General features: G+C 36.5%; 1 protein-coding gene across 8 annotated transcripts in view; it reads right to left on the bottom strand.

Moving 5' to 3' along the window:
- Positions 1 to 19260, bottom strand: part of ZZZ3 (zinc finger ZZ-type containing 3) — a 55049-nt gene that overhangs the window by 26288 nt on the left and 9501 nt on the right. For 5 of the 8 annotated variants that reach the window (XM_025153014.3, XM_040705308.2, XM_046944789.1 and 2 more), the window contains exons 2-3: positions 4378 to 4534; positions 1246 to 2804 (exon numbers count right to left, since the gene is read on the bottom strand). The exons of 1 other annotated variant lie outside the window; for it this stretch is intronic. In XM_025153014.3, the coding sequence (XP_025008782.1) occupies positions 1246 to 2753 (1508 nt within the window). In that variant the 5' untranslated portion in view covers positions 2754 to 2804; positions 4378 to 4534. Of the gene's footprint in view, positions 1 to 1245; positions 2805 to 4377; positions 4535 to 6696 lie in introns of all 8 variants that reach the window. 2 more of the 8 variants (XM_015290896.4, XM_046944788.1) reach the window with 1 other exon arrangement.

The raw sequence follows: 19260 nt of genomic DNA, 5'->3' as shown, positions 1-19260 counted from the left end.
ACTTTTACTAACGTAACTAGAAAAGTCAATCTAATCACAGATACAAACATTTCAAAAGACAACAGTCCATTTTTCTCATTTGCAATGCAGACAAGATGTTCTGTCTATCTAACAGAAAAAGTATCCACATACTTCGGACTGATGCCTGAAGCTGTAGATCTTTCACCATTATTTTAACATGTCAGTGTGCCTCAATCATGCTCTAATCCACAGTTTTCTCTGATTAAAATAATACATTTGTATCCAACACTGAGCAAAATTTCATCGTGAAAATAATGCAACTACTATCCTCCCTAAACAGACAAACTTCTGCTGGACTGAACTATCATCTTTGCTTAGCATCTCTTATTCATTATAATTGTGCTATTTACAGAAACCAAAGCAGTGGCTTTAGCTCTTAATATGGAGCCAACTGAAGTTTACCTGCATTTGGCCTTTCAGTACTCACAACAGAAAGAGGAGCAAACATTGCAACTACAAAAAACACACAGAACTCAGTAGAGCAGTACAAAGACTGTTCAACAAAATCTGGACTGACTTACTACTTGAAGACCATTTTTTTCTATGTAAACTTTCTTCAGGGAGAGAAGTATACTTCTGTTTTAAGAATCACTGTCACAGTTATCATATATTCACAATTACCACAATTCTACTTACAGACACCTAAGTAAAACAAGTCAGTGCTCTTTTCTAACAATTAGAATGTACACATTTACATTTAAATGAAGAACAATGCAGCTGTAACTTATTCTGGAGGAAGTTCTTAAACTGCTGCAGTTAGTAAATTCACCTTCCTTAATATGATAACAGTCTTTCCCATGAGCAAGAAAACAAGGTATCTAACCTTAAATTCTACGTACAATAGAATAACAAGTCTTCAAACTGTCTGTGCTCTCTATCAGAGGCACTGATACGTAACTGAACTCTTTAATTAGAAAGAGGGTTATTAATCCTTTGGTTTTGCTTCCAGCTACTTTTCTAGAGAAAAAAAATAACAGATGTGTTTCCAAAAACAATTTCTGTCCGAAGAACTCACATCATGAGAAATGTATAAACCACATTGCTGTACCATACTGCATATTAAATAGTTTAATTTTGTTTGAGGTAGAAGCAAGAAAGAAAAAATGAATACTGAAGAATATGAAAATTATAAAGCAGTTAAGGTTTTCTGAAAGTACTTTAAATACTTATTATGTATTTTTATAAGACAAAAGCAGAATTCATGGTTACCATAGTTACACATACTCTTTGTTGTGTTTCAATGCCACATGATCTGACTCAAAGTAATACACATCAGGCTCTTCCTCCTCATCCTCTGCAGTGTGGTTGTTGGCACTCTCTTTGGCAGATGGTACATATCCAGCAACAAGCCTAGCCTCCGAAAGCGGCTTTCTTAGTCCGTCACTCCCATTATCTGTATTACAATTTCTCTCTTTTTCATTCTGTTTAATTTCTTCAGAATTTTTGGGAGATCCATTGATATTATTAATACCTACAGGTACATTCTTTTCAGTGGGACTAAGATTATTTTCCTCAACCTGTCCATTTTCTCTACATGGAGAGTTATTTTTAGTAGGGCTACTTCTGGCAGGAGCAGCCCTTCGTGGTGAAGTTCTCAATGTGTATCTGTGTTCTTGAAGTTCTGAAATAGATGTCATTTGAGCTGAAACACAGTCCAGCACTGAAGAATGTGGTTCAGGTTCACCTGAGATTGATGTACTGTCACGATGAGTATTCGGGTTGTTATTGGTGTTTTCAGCACACTGTTCCTTAGAGGCACTGCTATCTCCTACTACATCTACTTCCTCCTCAGAATCCCTCAACAAAGATGACTGGATTTCAGAAAAGGACCCAGTAGCTGGCTCATCTGCCTGATTAGCATGCTCCTCAGGCAAACAGTCACTTATTATTTTGTGGTCCTCTAACTTTACCTGTTCTTGAGAGTTTGTGCAAGGCACATAATGGTCTACAACACTGTCCTCCTTGCTGCTATTAAGCAACAATGAAGAATGGGCAAATGAGTTTCCATTTTCTGCTACTGTTTTGTCCTTGGGTATATAGGAGCCAGCACTGTTTTGCTTAGAGTTCCCATCAAACTGACAGTCATCACAGTTTAGAGAATTTGAGTCTCTCTCACCAACTCCATTGACAGTCTGATAGCCTGTGATTTCTTCAACTATTGCAGAATTATTAAATCCCTCTGCACAGATATTCACCTTTTTAACTTCCCTTTTGTCACAATCATCCAATATAAGACATCGACAAGCTCTCTTAGTCCCAGGAGAGACTGCATCATTGTCCGACACTAAGCTTTTACGCTCCAAAGATTCCTTCTCTGTTTTAGTAGACAAGTCTTCTTCTGAACTGTTGGGTGCCTCTGAACGTAGACAGCGTTTAATTCTTTTCAAAACTGGTGATACAGGTTCTCCTTGTCTTTTCTCACAATTTTCCACAGTTTGTTTATCAACATTGTCTTTTTCTGAAGTAGAGAGTCCTCTCTTTCTAGGGCTCACCCACGATTCCCGAGTGCTCTGTTGTTTCAAATCAGTAGTTCTTCCACCATTACTTCCCTTCTGAGTTTGCACTGAATCTGGCCTCTTCTTTGGTGACCTTGACCGTACTTGAGGATGGGGTGAAACCTCCTCTGGATGAGCAATACTACGATTTCTTAATGTTCGACCACAAAAGTTTTCATCCAAGCCATTTAAACCCACTGTTGATCTTGTAACACGAGTAGATCGAGAAGCAGCCATACTATGGCAAGTCCCTAAAGTATGTTCATCATGATCCACTCATTGGGAAACCTTAAAAAAAAAAAAAAAAGAAAGAAAACAAAACAATGAAAAAAATTACAAAGAACATCTACAGACAAAGCAATTCTGCAGAATATATTATCACATCTATCTAGTGTCAATATAAACATGCCTACACAATGTATTAATACCACCTACTTCTGTGCCAAGAAATTAAACCTGTAAAAAAACAGTTACGCTCATTAACCTTGGAATCAGAATCAAAAATCATTCACTGGTTGGCAAGGACTTTGAGAAGCAATGTAATCTAACCTCCTGCTCAAATAAAATTCAAATGAGGTTACATAAGACTACATCCAGTTGGGTCTTGAAAACCACTAAGTACAGGTATTCCATGGCTTCTCTGGATAACCTGTCCCAGTGTTTGTCCTTCAAAGAAAATGTTTTTTCCTCACATACAGGTCAAGCCTCCTTTGTGTCAATTTATGACCACTGTCTCCAGTTTTTGCACCACTTACATCAATAAAAAGCTGTCTTACTAAATTACTACACTGTCAGTAATTTCCTCTGAGGTACCAGAATGCTACCTACCAAGCTCTCTCCATTTTGAAACTTTTCATGCAATTGGTTGCATGAATCATTACCTACACTGAAGTAAATTCAGACTTGATAAATTTAAAACAACCAGTTTCAGAATGTATGTATTTGAGCCTTCAGAGTGAAAAGTGGGAGTACTCAATTTGCCCAAACTCAAAATAACATTTTTCATAAGCATCAGTTTAGTCTTATACCTCTTCTGTTCATTTCATCTTTAAAAAATCAACACATCAAACAGCACTTCACCACAAATCTGTCATAATATACACGATCATGAGTAGATTCGCATTTGTGCATAATGGTATTGCTTTCCTTCTCCATCTAGCCAAATTCCAGATTTCAGAAACCTGCTCAGCTATCATATGATGTGAAAACTTAAAATTCTAAGTAGAGAATCAAACCTTTTACATGTTTTTTAGGAAGGCTTAAAATGACAAATGGAGGAAAACTGTTTCATGAAGTTATTTTCATCTTCAGCAAGAAGAGATGTAAGTGAGAGTACAAATTCTCAAAATTCTAATACTTAGTGTCATGTAGTCTTAGAGCAAAAAAGAGAGAATGGGACAAGAAGGGTACACCTGTTAAGTAATTAAGCTTGACACTTAAGTAACAATGCTGTCTGCTTGCGTGTTCCTATTGTGTCTACAATGGTGATTCATACTTACTCTCCATATGCATAAACTTGTCCTTATATACTCCCTTTTAACATACAAGCTCAACGCTTTCTGGAGTGCATTCCCATTTGTGGATAAACACAAACATGAAAGAGAAGGTCATTTAGATACTCCACTTCACCTACATTGCTCTACCAGTATACTTGAGAATTAGTAACTGATGTTTGAAATGGATACCAATATAGTATAGTAAATAAAATGCCAATGTACATTTTTGCAAGTACTTACTGCCAAACTTGTACATTATTTCTAATTTCTGACAAGACAAAAATATTAACTGTTTTGCTGTTACATTCTAAAAAAAATAAACCTTACAGAACAATCTGTTACTTATAACAAAACAAAAATCTTACCATTGCAAAACTAGAAGAAATATAAGCTTCTGATGTTTCACACAGCAGACTCTCACTGTGCCACCTCAGTAATATCACACACCATTGCTGCCATCCATGATGTTATCCAAATGTCTTTTTACTAGTTTACGCCATCACATTAGCAAGATTTTGAAAACTGTTGAGAAAAGGACAAAGGACATCAATAAAACATGTAAGTTACCCTATTAAAATTAAGAAAAAGATGCCACAGTATTTAATGGAGAGTAAGAGCTCTTTTTTAAGAAGCAATTACCAGCTTAAAGAGTGCCCCACATACAGAACAGTATGTTATAAGTAATTAAGAATGTGAAATGCTAATTCAAGTTTCAAATGTAAAATATCTTTCTTGGATTAAGTGATTCAGTATAGCTTGCCAAAGACGTGCAAGAAAATTAATTCACAACAGAGCCCCGCATTAGTGTGTTCAAAGCTCAAAACACACTTCGAGAGACACAAGAAAGCAAGTAGTAAAAAATATAGCTTACTATAAGGAACTCTGAAATACGTAGTCAAATGTAATTAGACGAATAGTGAAAAATAATTATTTCTGCTATTTAACTTTTATCATCTGAGCAGAAAATCAAAATCTACACTGACTTCAAACCCCAGAATTACCCTTAATCAACACACTACAAGTGAACGATTTCCCAGAGTTCACACTGAACTTATTTTTCTCACAAGGAAAATACCACCATATTCTACCTTCTTAATAGTAGAAGTGAACCGATTCTGATAATGAAAGACAGAAATAAATCTAAAGATCCAAACAATACATGGCACTTTGAGTTTTCTCCAGATTTGGGCACCAATGCCAATGCCTAACAACTACAAATGAGGAAAAAAACCTGCAATCACATTTAAGAAAATCTAGTACTATGGAGATGCTATCACTCACTATAGAACAGAGATTACTGAATTTTTTCTTCATATTCTATTGACCTCAAAGAAGTACACTTCCTTTCGTACAGTGCAGAAACTTCATGGTGCAAACCACAAGCTGTTCCACATTTTTCTTTCTACACTGTTATTACATTTGGATTATAAATGTACAAAGCCTTGTGAAATGCCCTTGTTTACTTTGAGCCTAATTATTACGTCCATTGGTCAGAGTATAAAACAAATTCCCTATTAAGTTGACAATTCAAAACGTAAATTCATCGACGGAAGTGCAGAAGAGTATTTATTTGTATATGCAAATAAAAATGAGTATCTATTTGTATATACAGAATTGTTTCTAGTTATAGAAAAATCAAATGATAAAAGATACTTCTACAGTGATGTTACATAAATATCACCAATTCTTCTATCTGGATAACTCAATCAAATGAGATTTCAATTGTTCAGTTGAACTTCCAAACTTAAACAGTAGGGAACTGTCAAAACAAAAGACAAAGAATGCAGAAACAAGAAGGCAAGGAAAAATATTTAAAAACACAATAGGCAAATTACTGAAAGGAATGAGCAAAAAGGAACAGTTGCTGCCTAACCATAGCAGGAACACCTCCAGAACAGTCAGAGATGAACCCCATCAGGAGCTCCACTACACAGTGACTTCAGACTATTTTTTTTGCCTCCTTCTTTGTCAAGTTTTTTCTATTTTTTATACTGTTTGATATTCTTGGTTACTTAAACCGCTATACAAGTCTTACCTATTGATCCCTTTAAGTAACTGCAAAGACACCTAAGTACTAAAAGTGCAGACAGGTTTTGGCAGACTTTTACAAAAAACATCACAACCCAACAAAAATCCCATAGCTCACTGAGTTTGGTGAAATACAAAACACAGGAAAAGCATGAGACAACATACAACTGCTGAGTCAAACAGGAGAAGGCCTAATTTCAAAAAATGTAATCACTTTACCAGTCCATAGAGAACATTTGTGTAAGTTGTTTCAGGAATGGCTGAACAAGCAGCGCCAGGCCTTCCACAGATTTGTATACTTCATATCCCCTCCAATTTACTTTCCTCTAAAACAACGCTATTTTACTCACTGCAGGGAGAAAACCATCCTTGCTGTGCCTCGTTGCCTTGAGGAGGAAAAGAGGAATTTCCAAACACCAAAAAGAACAAAAATATCAAGAGAAGAAACTGAGGTGGGAAACAAAAATGTTTTTTACTCAGCTGAGATTTTTTTATTTTTATTTTTAATCTGCTGGGGTTGGCAGGAAGTAAAATTGCCATCAGGCAAGGTACACTGGAATGGCTGCAACATCATTACTGCTTAAAAACTAGAAAACAAAAAAATGTCTTGAAAATAAATAAATTATATTTCACAAACAGAATAACTTTTCTCTCACCTTGAACAGCTATCTCTTCCACGGCTAACAATTCGATGGAATCATAAGCTGATGTTTTGGACACCGCTCTTGGAAAAATGTGTGGAAACGGAAATTTAATATGATTTTAGGTTCAAGCTTTTCTTCAGAGAGAGAAATCAATCTTTAACAAAGGGAATATCGCAATAAAGACTCAAACTCTAAAGACTGAGAATCGGCTAAGAAACAACATAGTCTTGTATGTGCAGTCTACTAGAATGAAGGAGTGAGAAATCACAGATGAGCGCGGAATATCATGAAGATGGAGACAAGGCTTTAAAGTAAGAAAGTCCGATTTTGTCTTTTATTGGGAAGGACAGGTAAGAAGTCAGACAGCAAGTGCTACTACTGAAACCTCACAAGAAACAGTCATACATTCATCATTGCAGCACTTGGACACAGTGAGACTCTAATGTGCTTACAGAAATTGATATACTTTATGTACAATTAACGAATTGATAAGAACACAGAATGGCATTTCAGGATATGTGTTTTAATATTTGAGAACCTTTGAAGTGTTACACAAATTTACGTGGACTCCACAGATACACATTCTAGTTAGATTATTATTATTTAAATTAACCAGAATCCTATTTAGTAAAGGTGCAAGCTGTGTGTATGAAAACCTCCAGCAGTGGAGGACACAAATTTACACATCGCTGGATACTGACATCTGAGGAAAGCAGAATGAAGAAACTTCTTGCTGTATATGTAGAATAAACCATTTCCTAACTGGGTTACACCAGTACTTGCAATGTGGGATCCTAATAGAAGTCAATAGTTTAAAGGAATCCCAAGAAGTAAGAAACACATACACAGTTAGAGAAAGTATGTTCAACACAGACCTAAGCAAGAAAAGCAATATTGATGAAAAGATGTCAATATGAGAACACATGGGCTACATCAGCACACAGGCCCAAAAAGGAGCAAAGCAACATAAGCTTCTACTATTACTGCGTGGTGGTGCTTCATATATTTGGATACATTAACATTACATACAATATCTTAAAAAGCAAAAAACTGAACAACTCATGCCTGGGTGGTAGAGCAAAACAAAAAGCTGCAACAGTTGCACAACCATAATACTACATGCATGGTGATAAAGTTCAAAACTTTTCCAAGTGCTTGGATGTTACAACTGTGGATTCCTACAGGCAGTAGGGCTCTCATGTCCCACACTGCAGTAAATTCCAAAATGACTTCAGAAACAAAATCCATTATTTGTTCAGTTATCATTTACAAGAACAAATGTGACATATACATAACCACCCTCTCCTGTTTCAGTTTCCTTCTGCTCCAGATCTGTGGGATCTTGCCTGCCTCTGCCTCAAAGGAAGAACACAGAATTTTCTATTTCAGTTCTAAGACCCTTTGATCACATTTCTTTCTGTCATCAGAACTTGGGAGTCCTCAACGTATATTCTTTTTCAAAGCATTGTATTTTAATATTAAAAAAAAAAAAAAAACTACCAGATTTTACATTATTTTTTCCAGTTTCTAACACTTCTGAAGAAGCATCCCTGTGGCACATATCTCTTTAATACCAAAATTCAGAACATTTTCTGGGAAGGAAAACAAAATGAAAAAATCCACACCGATGAAAGCAATATGATATGACTTCACAGTTTAAGACCGTGTATAACTTGGCGAATTTGACACAATGTCCACTTGATAATTCTGTATCTCATCCCAATCTACTTCTCTAATTTTGAAATGCTACTTCCACTGACCCAGTATTTTTCTAGCTTGCTGCCACAGTGTGTGGAACTATTAAAATAACGGACTTTCACACAAGAGTAAAAAAAAGTCTGCCATATTTCTCAACCTGTAACTGTTGTCTCTTCAGAATCTCTCAGAAATCACTCTGGATCATCGGTCACTACTCGCATTTTAGGATAGAGCAATACACCAACAACTTCCCACTGGTGTATCGCAGTGATGATATGAAACTGGTCACCAGAAGTGGCCTATTGCAAGTCTCATTCCTAAGTCTTCTGTCAAGATACAAAACAGAACTGACAAAAACTACATTTAATCTGACCAAGTGTGTATAACTCAGTCTTCTACACTAAAGTGGTTTAAAAAAGCATAACATTTATCATGAATCTCTTTTCTGTAAATAATGTCAATTACATGCACATTAGAAATTGTTTACCAATTGCTGTACACATGCATTACAGATGCACACAATCCTTAACCATTAGTAGCAGGACTTAGTATTTGTTTGTGGGAGGAGTGCTGTTACATCTTTTGATTTTGCATTTTTCATAGAAAATTACATGAAAGGCATCCTGAATAGGCTTTTGTGCTCTCATTGGCTACACGTCCCCCATGATTACGCCATTTGCCGTCTTCTCATCATCTACACATTCCAAAACACAGATTCAGAGACAGAAAAAGCCATCAGACTATAAATTTTAAGCTTGCATAGCACAGTTGAGATACAGCACATCTCAGAAGTAAAGAACAGTAAAGGATCACCTAAGCTAATAAATACAACTGGGGCACTTCTGTGCTATGAAGCAGCAATTCTTAAATTCCCTGTAGAGCAGCAGCATGTTATTTAGAACATTTTTTAAAATGAAGTTTATTGTATCAAATGAAAACCACAGGAGCTATTCACGTGAATAGAACCTAATCACTTACACTAGTATTTGCCCAAGACAAAAACCATCTCTGAACAGAAGAGAACCTTCACTGACCTCAGATTATCAGAACTTCAGTTTCTCTTCAAAAATAAAGCTTTTCACCTCCTAGCAAAGCGGTATTATCAAATTAGAGACTAATTCCATTTAACAAATTATATTCACCAGTCTATCAAAACTAAGTATGCCAGCATCTCCTCTTCCCACACATTAACAAGAAATTAGTTTCAGAAGAACTTACTGTATTTTTCTGATTTACAACAGCAAACACAAGCAATATTTTCAAACACAAGCAATATTTTCAAACACAAGCAATATTTTCAAACTACAGAAACAATCTACACCCACAGATAATATATAACAATAAGATGCATAAAGCTATAATGTAAGTCTAAAAGAAGCAAGAGTAAAAATAAGCACGTCGTGAGGCCTCACAGTCTGGAATTATTCTCATATTTCAGCCATCTCCTGACACAAAATTACACTATATATGGTCAAATAACTTTTGTCAGAATAGGCCTACTTCTATTTACTCATATCCCATAACAGGACAGCAAGATGAAATAAAGAAAATAAAGAAAAAGGAGAAACTTACAAGTGTAAAAAAACATATCAACCTTGTATCACTTCCAACCAGCAGGGGTGGGCCTTACCAAAAACACACTAAAGTGGGAACCAACCAGTGAATAGATGAATACGCTCATTTTCTTTCTCAGAATAGAAGGGTTCAACAGGACAGACAAACCTATTCTTAGACAAGACTGAAAAAAGAAATCATTAGGAAGAGTCTTACTGAAAAAAAAAATGTTTACAGTTCTTTCTGAAAACAAACTATACAGAGGAAGAGTAAGCAGAACCTAGTATTTAAATTACAGAATGCACAAAAGCAAACAAGAGCTTAACCTCCTCTACCATATAAGCAGCTTTTTTTTTTTTTTGCACTGTTTTACATTGAACCTTCTTTCTTTAAACCGCAAAATAAAGAGAAAAGTCAAAACAGCAAGTTATATGTGAATGACTAGCAATGCCCATCTGTCCCTTTGTAATTCTTCCAGTCTGCAGTAGTTTATCTAAAGGCTGCCACCCGCATTAGGGAGGACAGATATGACAAAGGCATAATCCCTTTCCTAGGCAAATTCTAAGATAAGGTTGCCAATTTATATAAAAGCAAGTATAAATTATGCAGGTGTAACTACACAGCAGAACTCGAGAAAAGAAAGCACTCTATCAGATTTCTTCTCCTTATAGATAAGCCGCTTTCAGTTTCTTGTATCTTGGCCAAATTAGATTTTGAGCTGAAATCATACTGTAGGCATCTGCCTTGGACTGCTATTCCCACCCTGCTGCCTTTCACCTCAATTTTCAGTCAAAATAATTAGTCATTTCTGTGCACAAATACAGAAGGAAAAAACAAACAAACACAAACCAACCCTCCTACTGGTTAAAAGACTGCTGACCTTTTGCTCAAGGAATTTGTCTACCTCCGTGCTTGGTGGAAGTGGGATGAAAGCAAGCTAAGGGGAATGTTAAACAGACATAGAAGAAGAGCAGTTAGATCAACAAAGCAAGTGGATATTGACAACTAGGAGAGATTGAGACTGGAAATTACCAAGAACTTGTAGAAGACAGAAGGCCTGCAACAGAGCAGTGAAGAAACCAGAATTGGGACCAAGTGGGAGCAGACAAGGAGGCCTCCCAGAACCTGGGAGCTCACCCACTCACAGCTCCGCACACATCACCTCAGCATGTCACCCCGAGGATTTGCCACCCATATCTGTGACAACTCTGTAAAAACGTTTGTAGAATTGTATTATGGAATGAATCTAACAATAGTTCAAAGATGAAAGTATCAGCTTCTCTTTTACCTTTTCAGATGTGTCTAGATGGATAAAATGAAAAGATGTGAGCTCTGTGAGGTGCTACCAAAGCCATAGGAACAATAAACTAGATTCCACACTAATACACCTACTACTGCTTCATTTTAATTATATATCCAAATATATAGGAAAAATGTACAAAAAATTCAACTACTATGAAGTCATTCAATACAAGTTTGCAAATTAATAAAAAATTGCATTCAGCATGATTAAAGACAGTAGCCTTAACTAAACATTCTTAATTCATCGATTGGTAAGTTCAGTAATTGTTGTCTAATACAATTAACTTCTCAAGAAAATTAAAAACAGACTACATGATTAACTTTAGTGTACCACTTAAAAAAAATCATATATTTAACCCCATTTCTTGGTTGTCACTGAATATCCTTCCCACTCCATCTGCCTATTCCACGGTATCATCCCAATGAAACTCTCACTGCTTTTCTTGTGAAACCTTTCAGCTGCTAAATAAATTTGCTGTTACCCAAAGAAAACCACCTATGTGATTAGTATCTCAGATACAATAAATTAAATAAGTTTTTGGAAAGCAGCTCATTAAAAAAAAATCAGTAATTTGGTTATAGTAACCATTTACCAAGATATTGTTCTAGTAAAATAGACTCCGATAGTACTTAGTTTCTTAACTACATACTTAGATACCAATAAAGCAAACAAGAAAAACGTGTTTTATTTCCTAATTAAGTTATTTCTATAATGCACAAAAAATATTAATCATAACAAGATAGTATTTCCCAAAACATAGGCTGCTATTGTCGGAAGTCATCAAGAAGTTAATAATAGTCCTAATAGTTTATTTACGAAAAGGAAGTTGAAGGAAAACAGTGCTGTCTGACTTCCTTAAAAGCCCCAAGGCAAGTTGTAGCACAACTGCTCTTATGTATAGAATACTACACCAGAAATAGCCACTCTGATTTACTTTCAAAATAATTGCAAGCATGCTACCTTACGAAGTACACTGTAATGCTTGTACTGCACAAAACTGTGTATTTTTAGCCCTAACAATCTTCAGTCAGAGGCATGTATTTGAAATACATCAGTAAATATTCTTTTTTTTCTTTTTAATACAGACTATTACAGCATCAGCTAATATAAGCCTCAGAAAGCTACCATAATGACAAAGACAGAAGTACATGACAGAGAAGTAATACATACTCACAACCAGGTTTCTCCATGCGTTGTGATTGCAAGTACCACTGCAACAAATACTAAGGCAAATACCAAACCAGAAAATTTGGAAAATGGGAGCACGAGGCATGCAACCTAAAGGCCCTTCAAGAAAGCTAGAGTGACTTTTTATGGGGCCGTGTAGTAAAGACTGAAGGTTATGGCTTTAAACTAAAAGAACAAAGACTTAGATTAGATGTAAGAAGAAATTCTTCACTATGAGGGTGCTGAGGCACATGCACATACCGTCCATAGAAGCTGTGGGTACCACAACCTTAGAGGTGCTCAAAGCTAGGTTGGATGAGGCTCTGGGCAGCCTGAGCTGCTGCAGTGTCCCTGACCGTGGCAGGGGGTTGAAACTGCAGGGTCTTTGAGGTCCCTTCCAACCCAAACCATTCAGTGATTCCATGATTCTACCCTATGATTAAGCTACTTGTGGAGTGCAGACAAATATATCAAGTCAAGACTATGGCCCACAGCAAGCAGAGAAATGTCTGTTTTCTGCAGAAACAGTCTGAGACAGTGCATCTGCTCAAACACTTCACTGATACATCTTTGTGCCAGAACCTTACCACTGCTGCAGTTCTCAAAATAGTCATTTGTGGCAAAAAATCTTTTTGCTCTAGCCTTCCATATAGAACAGAATTTACTTTCATTGCCCCTTGTTGTTTGATCTAATACAAATAACAACTGCTGGCTGCACTTAACTAAATACGACAGCTTTGCCTTTGCAAATAGTCTTTCAAAGTAATGTTCTTCATGAGCTGAATGTATCAGTTACCCTGAGAACAAGTCTGGCTCACTTCAGTAGTCCCAAGAGCGCCACAAAGTGAAAGGACATTTTCTCCCAGTGCTCGAACATCCTGACAGAACAACAGATACCAGCACTTACAAATAACATCTTACTCTTAAATTCTTTTCAAATCCTGTTTTGCAACCGACAATTAGCTTATTAAGCAGATAGGTTTCATAGCCATCTATAGTTTGACATTATCATCCTTGCTCAGGTCTGAACATAAGCTTCTTGAATGAGACCACTGTGCATATTTTGGTCTACGTGGATTCCTGAAATTTCCACTAAAAGGTATTTGAAGGTATTTTAAGCGCATCAGTAACTGCATTTTTAAAGCTCTTACAGTGATCAATCACTTCTCGTTTTATTGTTGCTCCACATCTGGTCACTGAAAAACCTTTCAATACGAACATTATTACATATCTTTTCTTCCCAATTCTGAATTGGTCTTGATTTTAGGAACACACACACACACACACATATATATATAAATAAAAAACATATTACTAGTATAGTAGTATAGTATACTATAGTATAGCAGCTAGTATATTACTTTGTGTAGCTGCTTCTGTCTATATCCAACTGCTTCCAGATATCATAGCTAGTCAGAATTTCCTTGATTTAATAGCACAACAGAAGTCTATTTTCCATTTTTATTCTAACATACGTAACTTCAATAGAACTATTAGTTGTGTAATTTTGTTTAGGTTGACTGCAATCTTGCTTTCTCTTGCTCTACTCAAAGTCTTGGTAGACCAGTACATTCAGCTGATGAACAGCACACTGTTTAATTTCCTGAATTTTCTGTGTTCTGCCCTGCCTCTGCTCATAGTATTAACTGGAAACACATAAAAAGTTTGTCTGGAATGCATTCGCATTTAACATCTCAGCCTTCTTGTTCTGTTTCAATCTCAGTATAAAATCAGCTACCATGAAAGGCTCAGTCAAAAGAGTAGAAGTTTTTGCACAATAAGACCATTTATCAGCTGTTTTTTTTTCCGTGCAGCTTATTAACTTGCAAAATAGATACATTTTATAGATTAAAAATGCATTTCTAAGCCTTTCTAAGATTTTATACTGTTTTTCTAAACCTACCATCAAACTGCCAACACGTTTCTGAAATACAGTTTATTCCTTCAGTGTTCTTCCCATTTCCTTTTCTCAACTCTGTGATCCCAGGAATACCCAGATATTCTGCTTTAATTATTATTGTTCTCCAGAGTTGTTTTGCTTTGCAATACCCAGTTTATTATTTCCTGTACCTGCAAAGAGGAGTTTACTTTCAAAATTCTGCTCATTGCTGAAGCATAAAATGAAAGACTGCCTACAAAGTGCCAAATTCCTCCCAGCTGTATTATTCCTTCCCACTTTATAAATACTTTAAATACTTTATCATGCACTTTCTAAATACACGTTCCACATACTGAGAAACTGCACTACATTTACAGAGCAAAAAAGACTTGCCTGTTACTGTTTAAGCACATGAACACATCTGTTATCTGTGCACATAGCTATCCAGTTCCCTTTTATGTTAATCAACTATCCACTTTGAAAACTTCACTTCTTTAGAAGAAAGTCTATTCTTTTAAATTTTTTTTTAATTTCAAACATCTTTCTGAGCTCACACTGAGATAGATCAAAGGTCTGCAGTCAGTACCGTGTCTCCAACAACAGGTGTAAGCAGAGGCCTAGGGAAGAACTGAATACACACCGCCTTTCCCACTTCCAACTACTTTCAGTTCAGAGTCCTCCCAAGTCACATCATTTCTGTCTGTGTAACAAACTTCAGTGCATTTCTCCTCCGTACATTTTCCCTGCCTTTCCTTGAGCTCCCATAATTTGTTAGCATTCAAGCTAATGCACGGATGTGTTTGTAAAAGAGAATAATGTTTCTTTTTTTTAAATGGATATTGAGATTCATCATCTGGCAAAAAGAAAGAAGTAATGATGAAAGATTAGATATCCAATACAGGCACTCTCGTGACAATTCCCATTTTAACGTACAGGGATGACACTTTTCTGTTTTACTCAGTTTTACCATCAGCTTCACTTTTTGACTTCGTCTGTATACATTTTTCCAGGAATAAAGAAGAAAAGATTCATAGTATTATCAAGGATGGAAAGCTTCTGCACAGACAAAGTATACCTATGCTACAACGGCACAGATGTTTCAAATGGATACACTGAGTACCAGTAATTTTATTACATGCTTTTGGTTTTATCTCCTCTAATAGAACGCAAGACCTCAAGGTTTTAATGACACCTTGGCTTTTCTCATTGTATTTTCCTGAACCTCATGTCCGACAGGTTTGGCTTGCAGCCTTTGTCTCAAGGTGACAAAACCCATGACCAGAGTAGTAGCAATTCCAGAATTTAACCTTATATAGAAGTATGTCTGAATACACTCTCTGCAATTCTTAATAATAGGAGTTTGCAAGAAAGAAAGATGATGTTCATCCTACTGTTCCTCACAATTACCACGTAACAGCAGGTAAAAGGCCTGAAGAAATATAAAAAGGTAATTCAAGTTCCAGATGCAGCCACTAGAGAGTTTCTCAAAGCACAAGAACAAAGGGGAAGACCTACAGTCAACCTTCAGCATATTTTACCAGACTCAGGCAACAGGAAGGAGCTGCCAGCAGCTGGGTCAAAGAGTGTGAATTACACAGTTTCCACAACTATCCTAAGCAAATGCAAACGGATTGTCAGAGTTCAGATACCTTCCTAAATGGCTAATCCATCACACCAACGCACAATGTGCGCTTGCAGTTAAGTTCTTGCTCTCATGCACGGCCTTTGACCCGCGCTACCCACACTTGACAGTCTCACACACTGCACCTTGACACCGTGCACTGAAAACCCCATCTTAAGCAACTGCAGAAGTCTTAGACTAAACAGGAAAATTATTTATTTTCAACTTCGATTAACTTGTGCAAGTATGTAGTAAAGAGGAAATTCTCTTATTGTTCTCCCAGTGAATCATTCAGTTACACAGATTCAATTAGTTAAAATGCTCATTTCTTACAAGACTGAAAACAATGTGATCAGCAGCTCTCTGAATCTGCCACAGATGCAGCTCAGAATCTTTACAATATGAATTTGAAAATAATCAACAGCAAAGCCAGAAGTCACTTTCATTCAATTTGACATACATATTCACATTTGCATTTACACAAAAAAGATACCAAGCAGAAGACCATGTTGCTCTCTTTTAATAATAAACTGCTTACAGTTTATTATTTGCCAGAGATGTCCCAGAAAAGCCTTTCTGATCCTTTCTAAAGCATAGTGTTTTTCAAACTACTGTAAGAAATTTAGGAGAGCTATGTCAAACCAAGTGCTATGCTTATTCCTTTCTTAGTGCCTCTGAAGAGCTGACATCAAGTATTAAGCAAGGATTAACCTGACAAATTTAATTTACATGCCATCCATAAAACTGCTTAGCTTTATGATTTAAAATATTACCAAAACCCCGACTGCCAGCTCTTACAGAACATCTACAATTATTGTCTAATATGAAAGCACTTCTCTATGAATAACTGTATTACCTACAGCACAATGCTGCAGCCATAAAAGAGGAAACAGAAACACAGGAAGAATATAGCTCCTAAGAGCAGCTTTTGCTATACCTTGAATACACAAAGTGCTCATAACTCAGTGACATATTCTCTCCTACGGCAATAAGCAATTAATTACATTCTCTTCCTGATTACATGAGAAGAAAATATGTGAAAATCCCAGATCTTTAATAACTAGTTTTACTGTATCTAGAAACACAAGAGGTACTGAAATATAACGATCATACGGGGCATAGCAGATCTGAGGATTTACCTGCAGTATGGTCGCAGAATTAATGGATATTTTATTTGGCTTACCGCCCTGCTGTTCTGCACAGAGAAGCTGTCCCAAACCCCTGATCATTCTTGCTGCACTTTTCCATGCTAGGCCTTGCAGATGGATCAGTGCTGAATAAAACATCCAAAGAATGGGCTATACTATATGCCATGGATTTTTTTTTTTTTAACCACAAACCAGTTATGTTTTACGTTATGAACCCTCCCTAATAATAGTCAACACTATTTACTTTTTTTGACAGCTTGTGAAAACTGAATTATGTTTTTACAAAAGCATCTATCAGAACACTCTCCTGAGCAGTAATAGCTGCCTTAAAGTCAGGGAGGTCTTTTTTTCATTCTTATGCATTACCTCACATTTCTGAAAATGAGATTCTGCTTCTATTTTATCTCCCATTCACTCAGTTTTGTGAGATCCTTCTCTAACTCTGCCTCCAGACAGTGATGAAATCAAGTCATCAGACTTATATCAGCTCTAGATTATTATCAGGTATTTTTCCTGTCATCACTGAAATAACGTTATCAACGTACCACTACTCCAGAAGTATTTGATTCTACAATTCTAACCGTATGTTAACATTTCAAACACCTGCAGATTTTGTACAGCAAACCTTTAATACCATCAGTGAAAACATTTAATGCACTGTCCAAAGGAATACATGCATTCTCTCAACAAAGCACGGGTTAAATCCTCCTTTTTACAATTATGTCTATGGGAACTACAGGGAGAGCAGATGAAATCAGTTCAACAAGCCTTAGATTCAACCTTGACATTAAAATTGCAAATCACTATTTGCAATGAAATTAATGCTCTGTTAACACAAACACTATCAAACTTTGCCCAGCAGGTTTGTAAAATGTTTGGACTTGATAAATTTCAAGTCCCCTGACTGACAAATCCCCCTGGATCTGCCAGGTGAGGTGGGTGCTGCTTCCTCCTAGGAATGCTATATGCAGACTGTTTGGATTGCCCTTGCTTAATTGCGGAAACGCTAGAAACACTTCTATTCACTCTTAGTTGAGAGAAAGAGCAACTCTATGACATCTACGTATTTAAACTGAAGAAGTAAAGCCGTAAATATATGTGCGAGTTAGCAGAATAATTTAAAATGTTTGGCCAGTCCAGGAGACTACACTGAAGGCAGCATTTTCATCAACAGTGGATGCTATGATTCAATGCAAACACTTTTTTTTTTTTAGCAGCTGAGCTCCTATCAGAGTATGTCTTCATCTAAACAGACTTCCACTGTTGTGCCCAGCAGGTAACTTCCATGAGGATCATTCTGTACCCTAATTAATGCAACTCTCTTTTTTCTACCCCTGCTCCACCTGTATCTACTTAGATACTATTCCAAAGAGCATTTTCCTAGTTCACTGCTGTATCCTAGTCTCCACTTCCCCACTATCTTTCTAATACAGCACATAAAGCTGCATCCACCTATCATCTCACTCCTTACCAAAAGAGCTGACACACACTCTGGTGAGCCTTCAGTCATTCTCTGTTTAATTTTTCAATACGACTTCCCAGGTGAGGTTTCATTTTACAGTTAAGTGATTTAATCTACAAACAGAGGCAATCCCACTCCCCATGACCCTGGCACACCATCCTGATTTTTCCTATGCATTTGCCTTAGTATTCAATTTGATCTCACAATGAGCTGATTTAGAAAATACAAATCCTACAAAAGAGCCGTTATTTTTCTGCTGGTTTAGCTCCCTGAACAGGCTTACAGTAATGGTCAGACAAGCACAGGTGCTACCAGAAAGCAGAGGCCAGACCTATGTATGTTGGTGACAGATAGCCACTGGATCAGGTTAGCTGTAACATGAAGCCCAACTCACAGGCTGCCCCTTATCCTTAGCTCTTTACAAGTATTAAGAGCATAGTTACTTCATTTAACTCAGAACTCTAAGTTTTCACGATGAGGATACAAATATTTGATAAATGATGCACAGAAAGCAACTCAATAACCTTATGGTTTCTATCTGCATTGACCAGCTATAACCTACATTATACTGCAGTTGAGAACTCCTTGGGGGGAAGTGTTCTCCACATTTGCCTCTGCCAAGCAGGGCTCACAAAATCTGCTTTACTTCACTTTATTCTCATTCTTCTTTACAGTTGGTTTGAATATAAAACTGTTAAAATTATTTTGAAAACTTAACTAAAATTGAGTTGATGCATGTCTTCA

This window comes from Gallus gallus, chromosome 8 (assembly GCF_016699485.2).
Source record: "Gallus gallus isolate bGalGal1 chromosome 8, bGalGal1.mat.broiler.GRCg7b, whole genome shotgun sequence".
Taxonomy (NCBI): Eukaryota; Metazoa; Chordata; class Aves; order Galliformes; family Phasianidae; genus Gallus; species Gallus gallus.
This window is presented reverse-complemented; position numbering and strand designations above follow the sequence as displayed.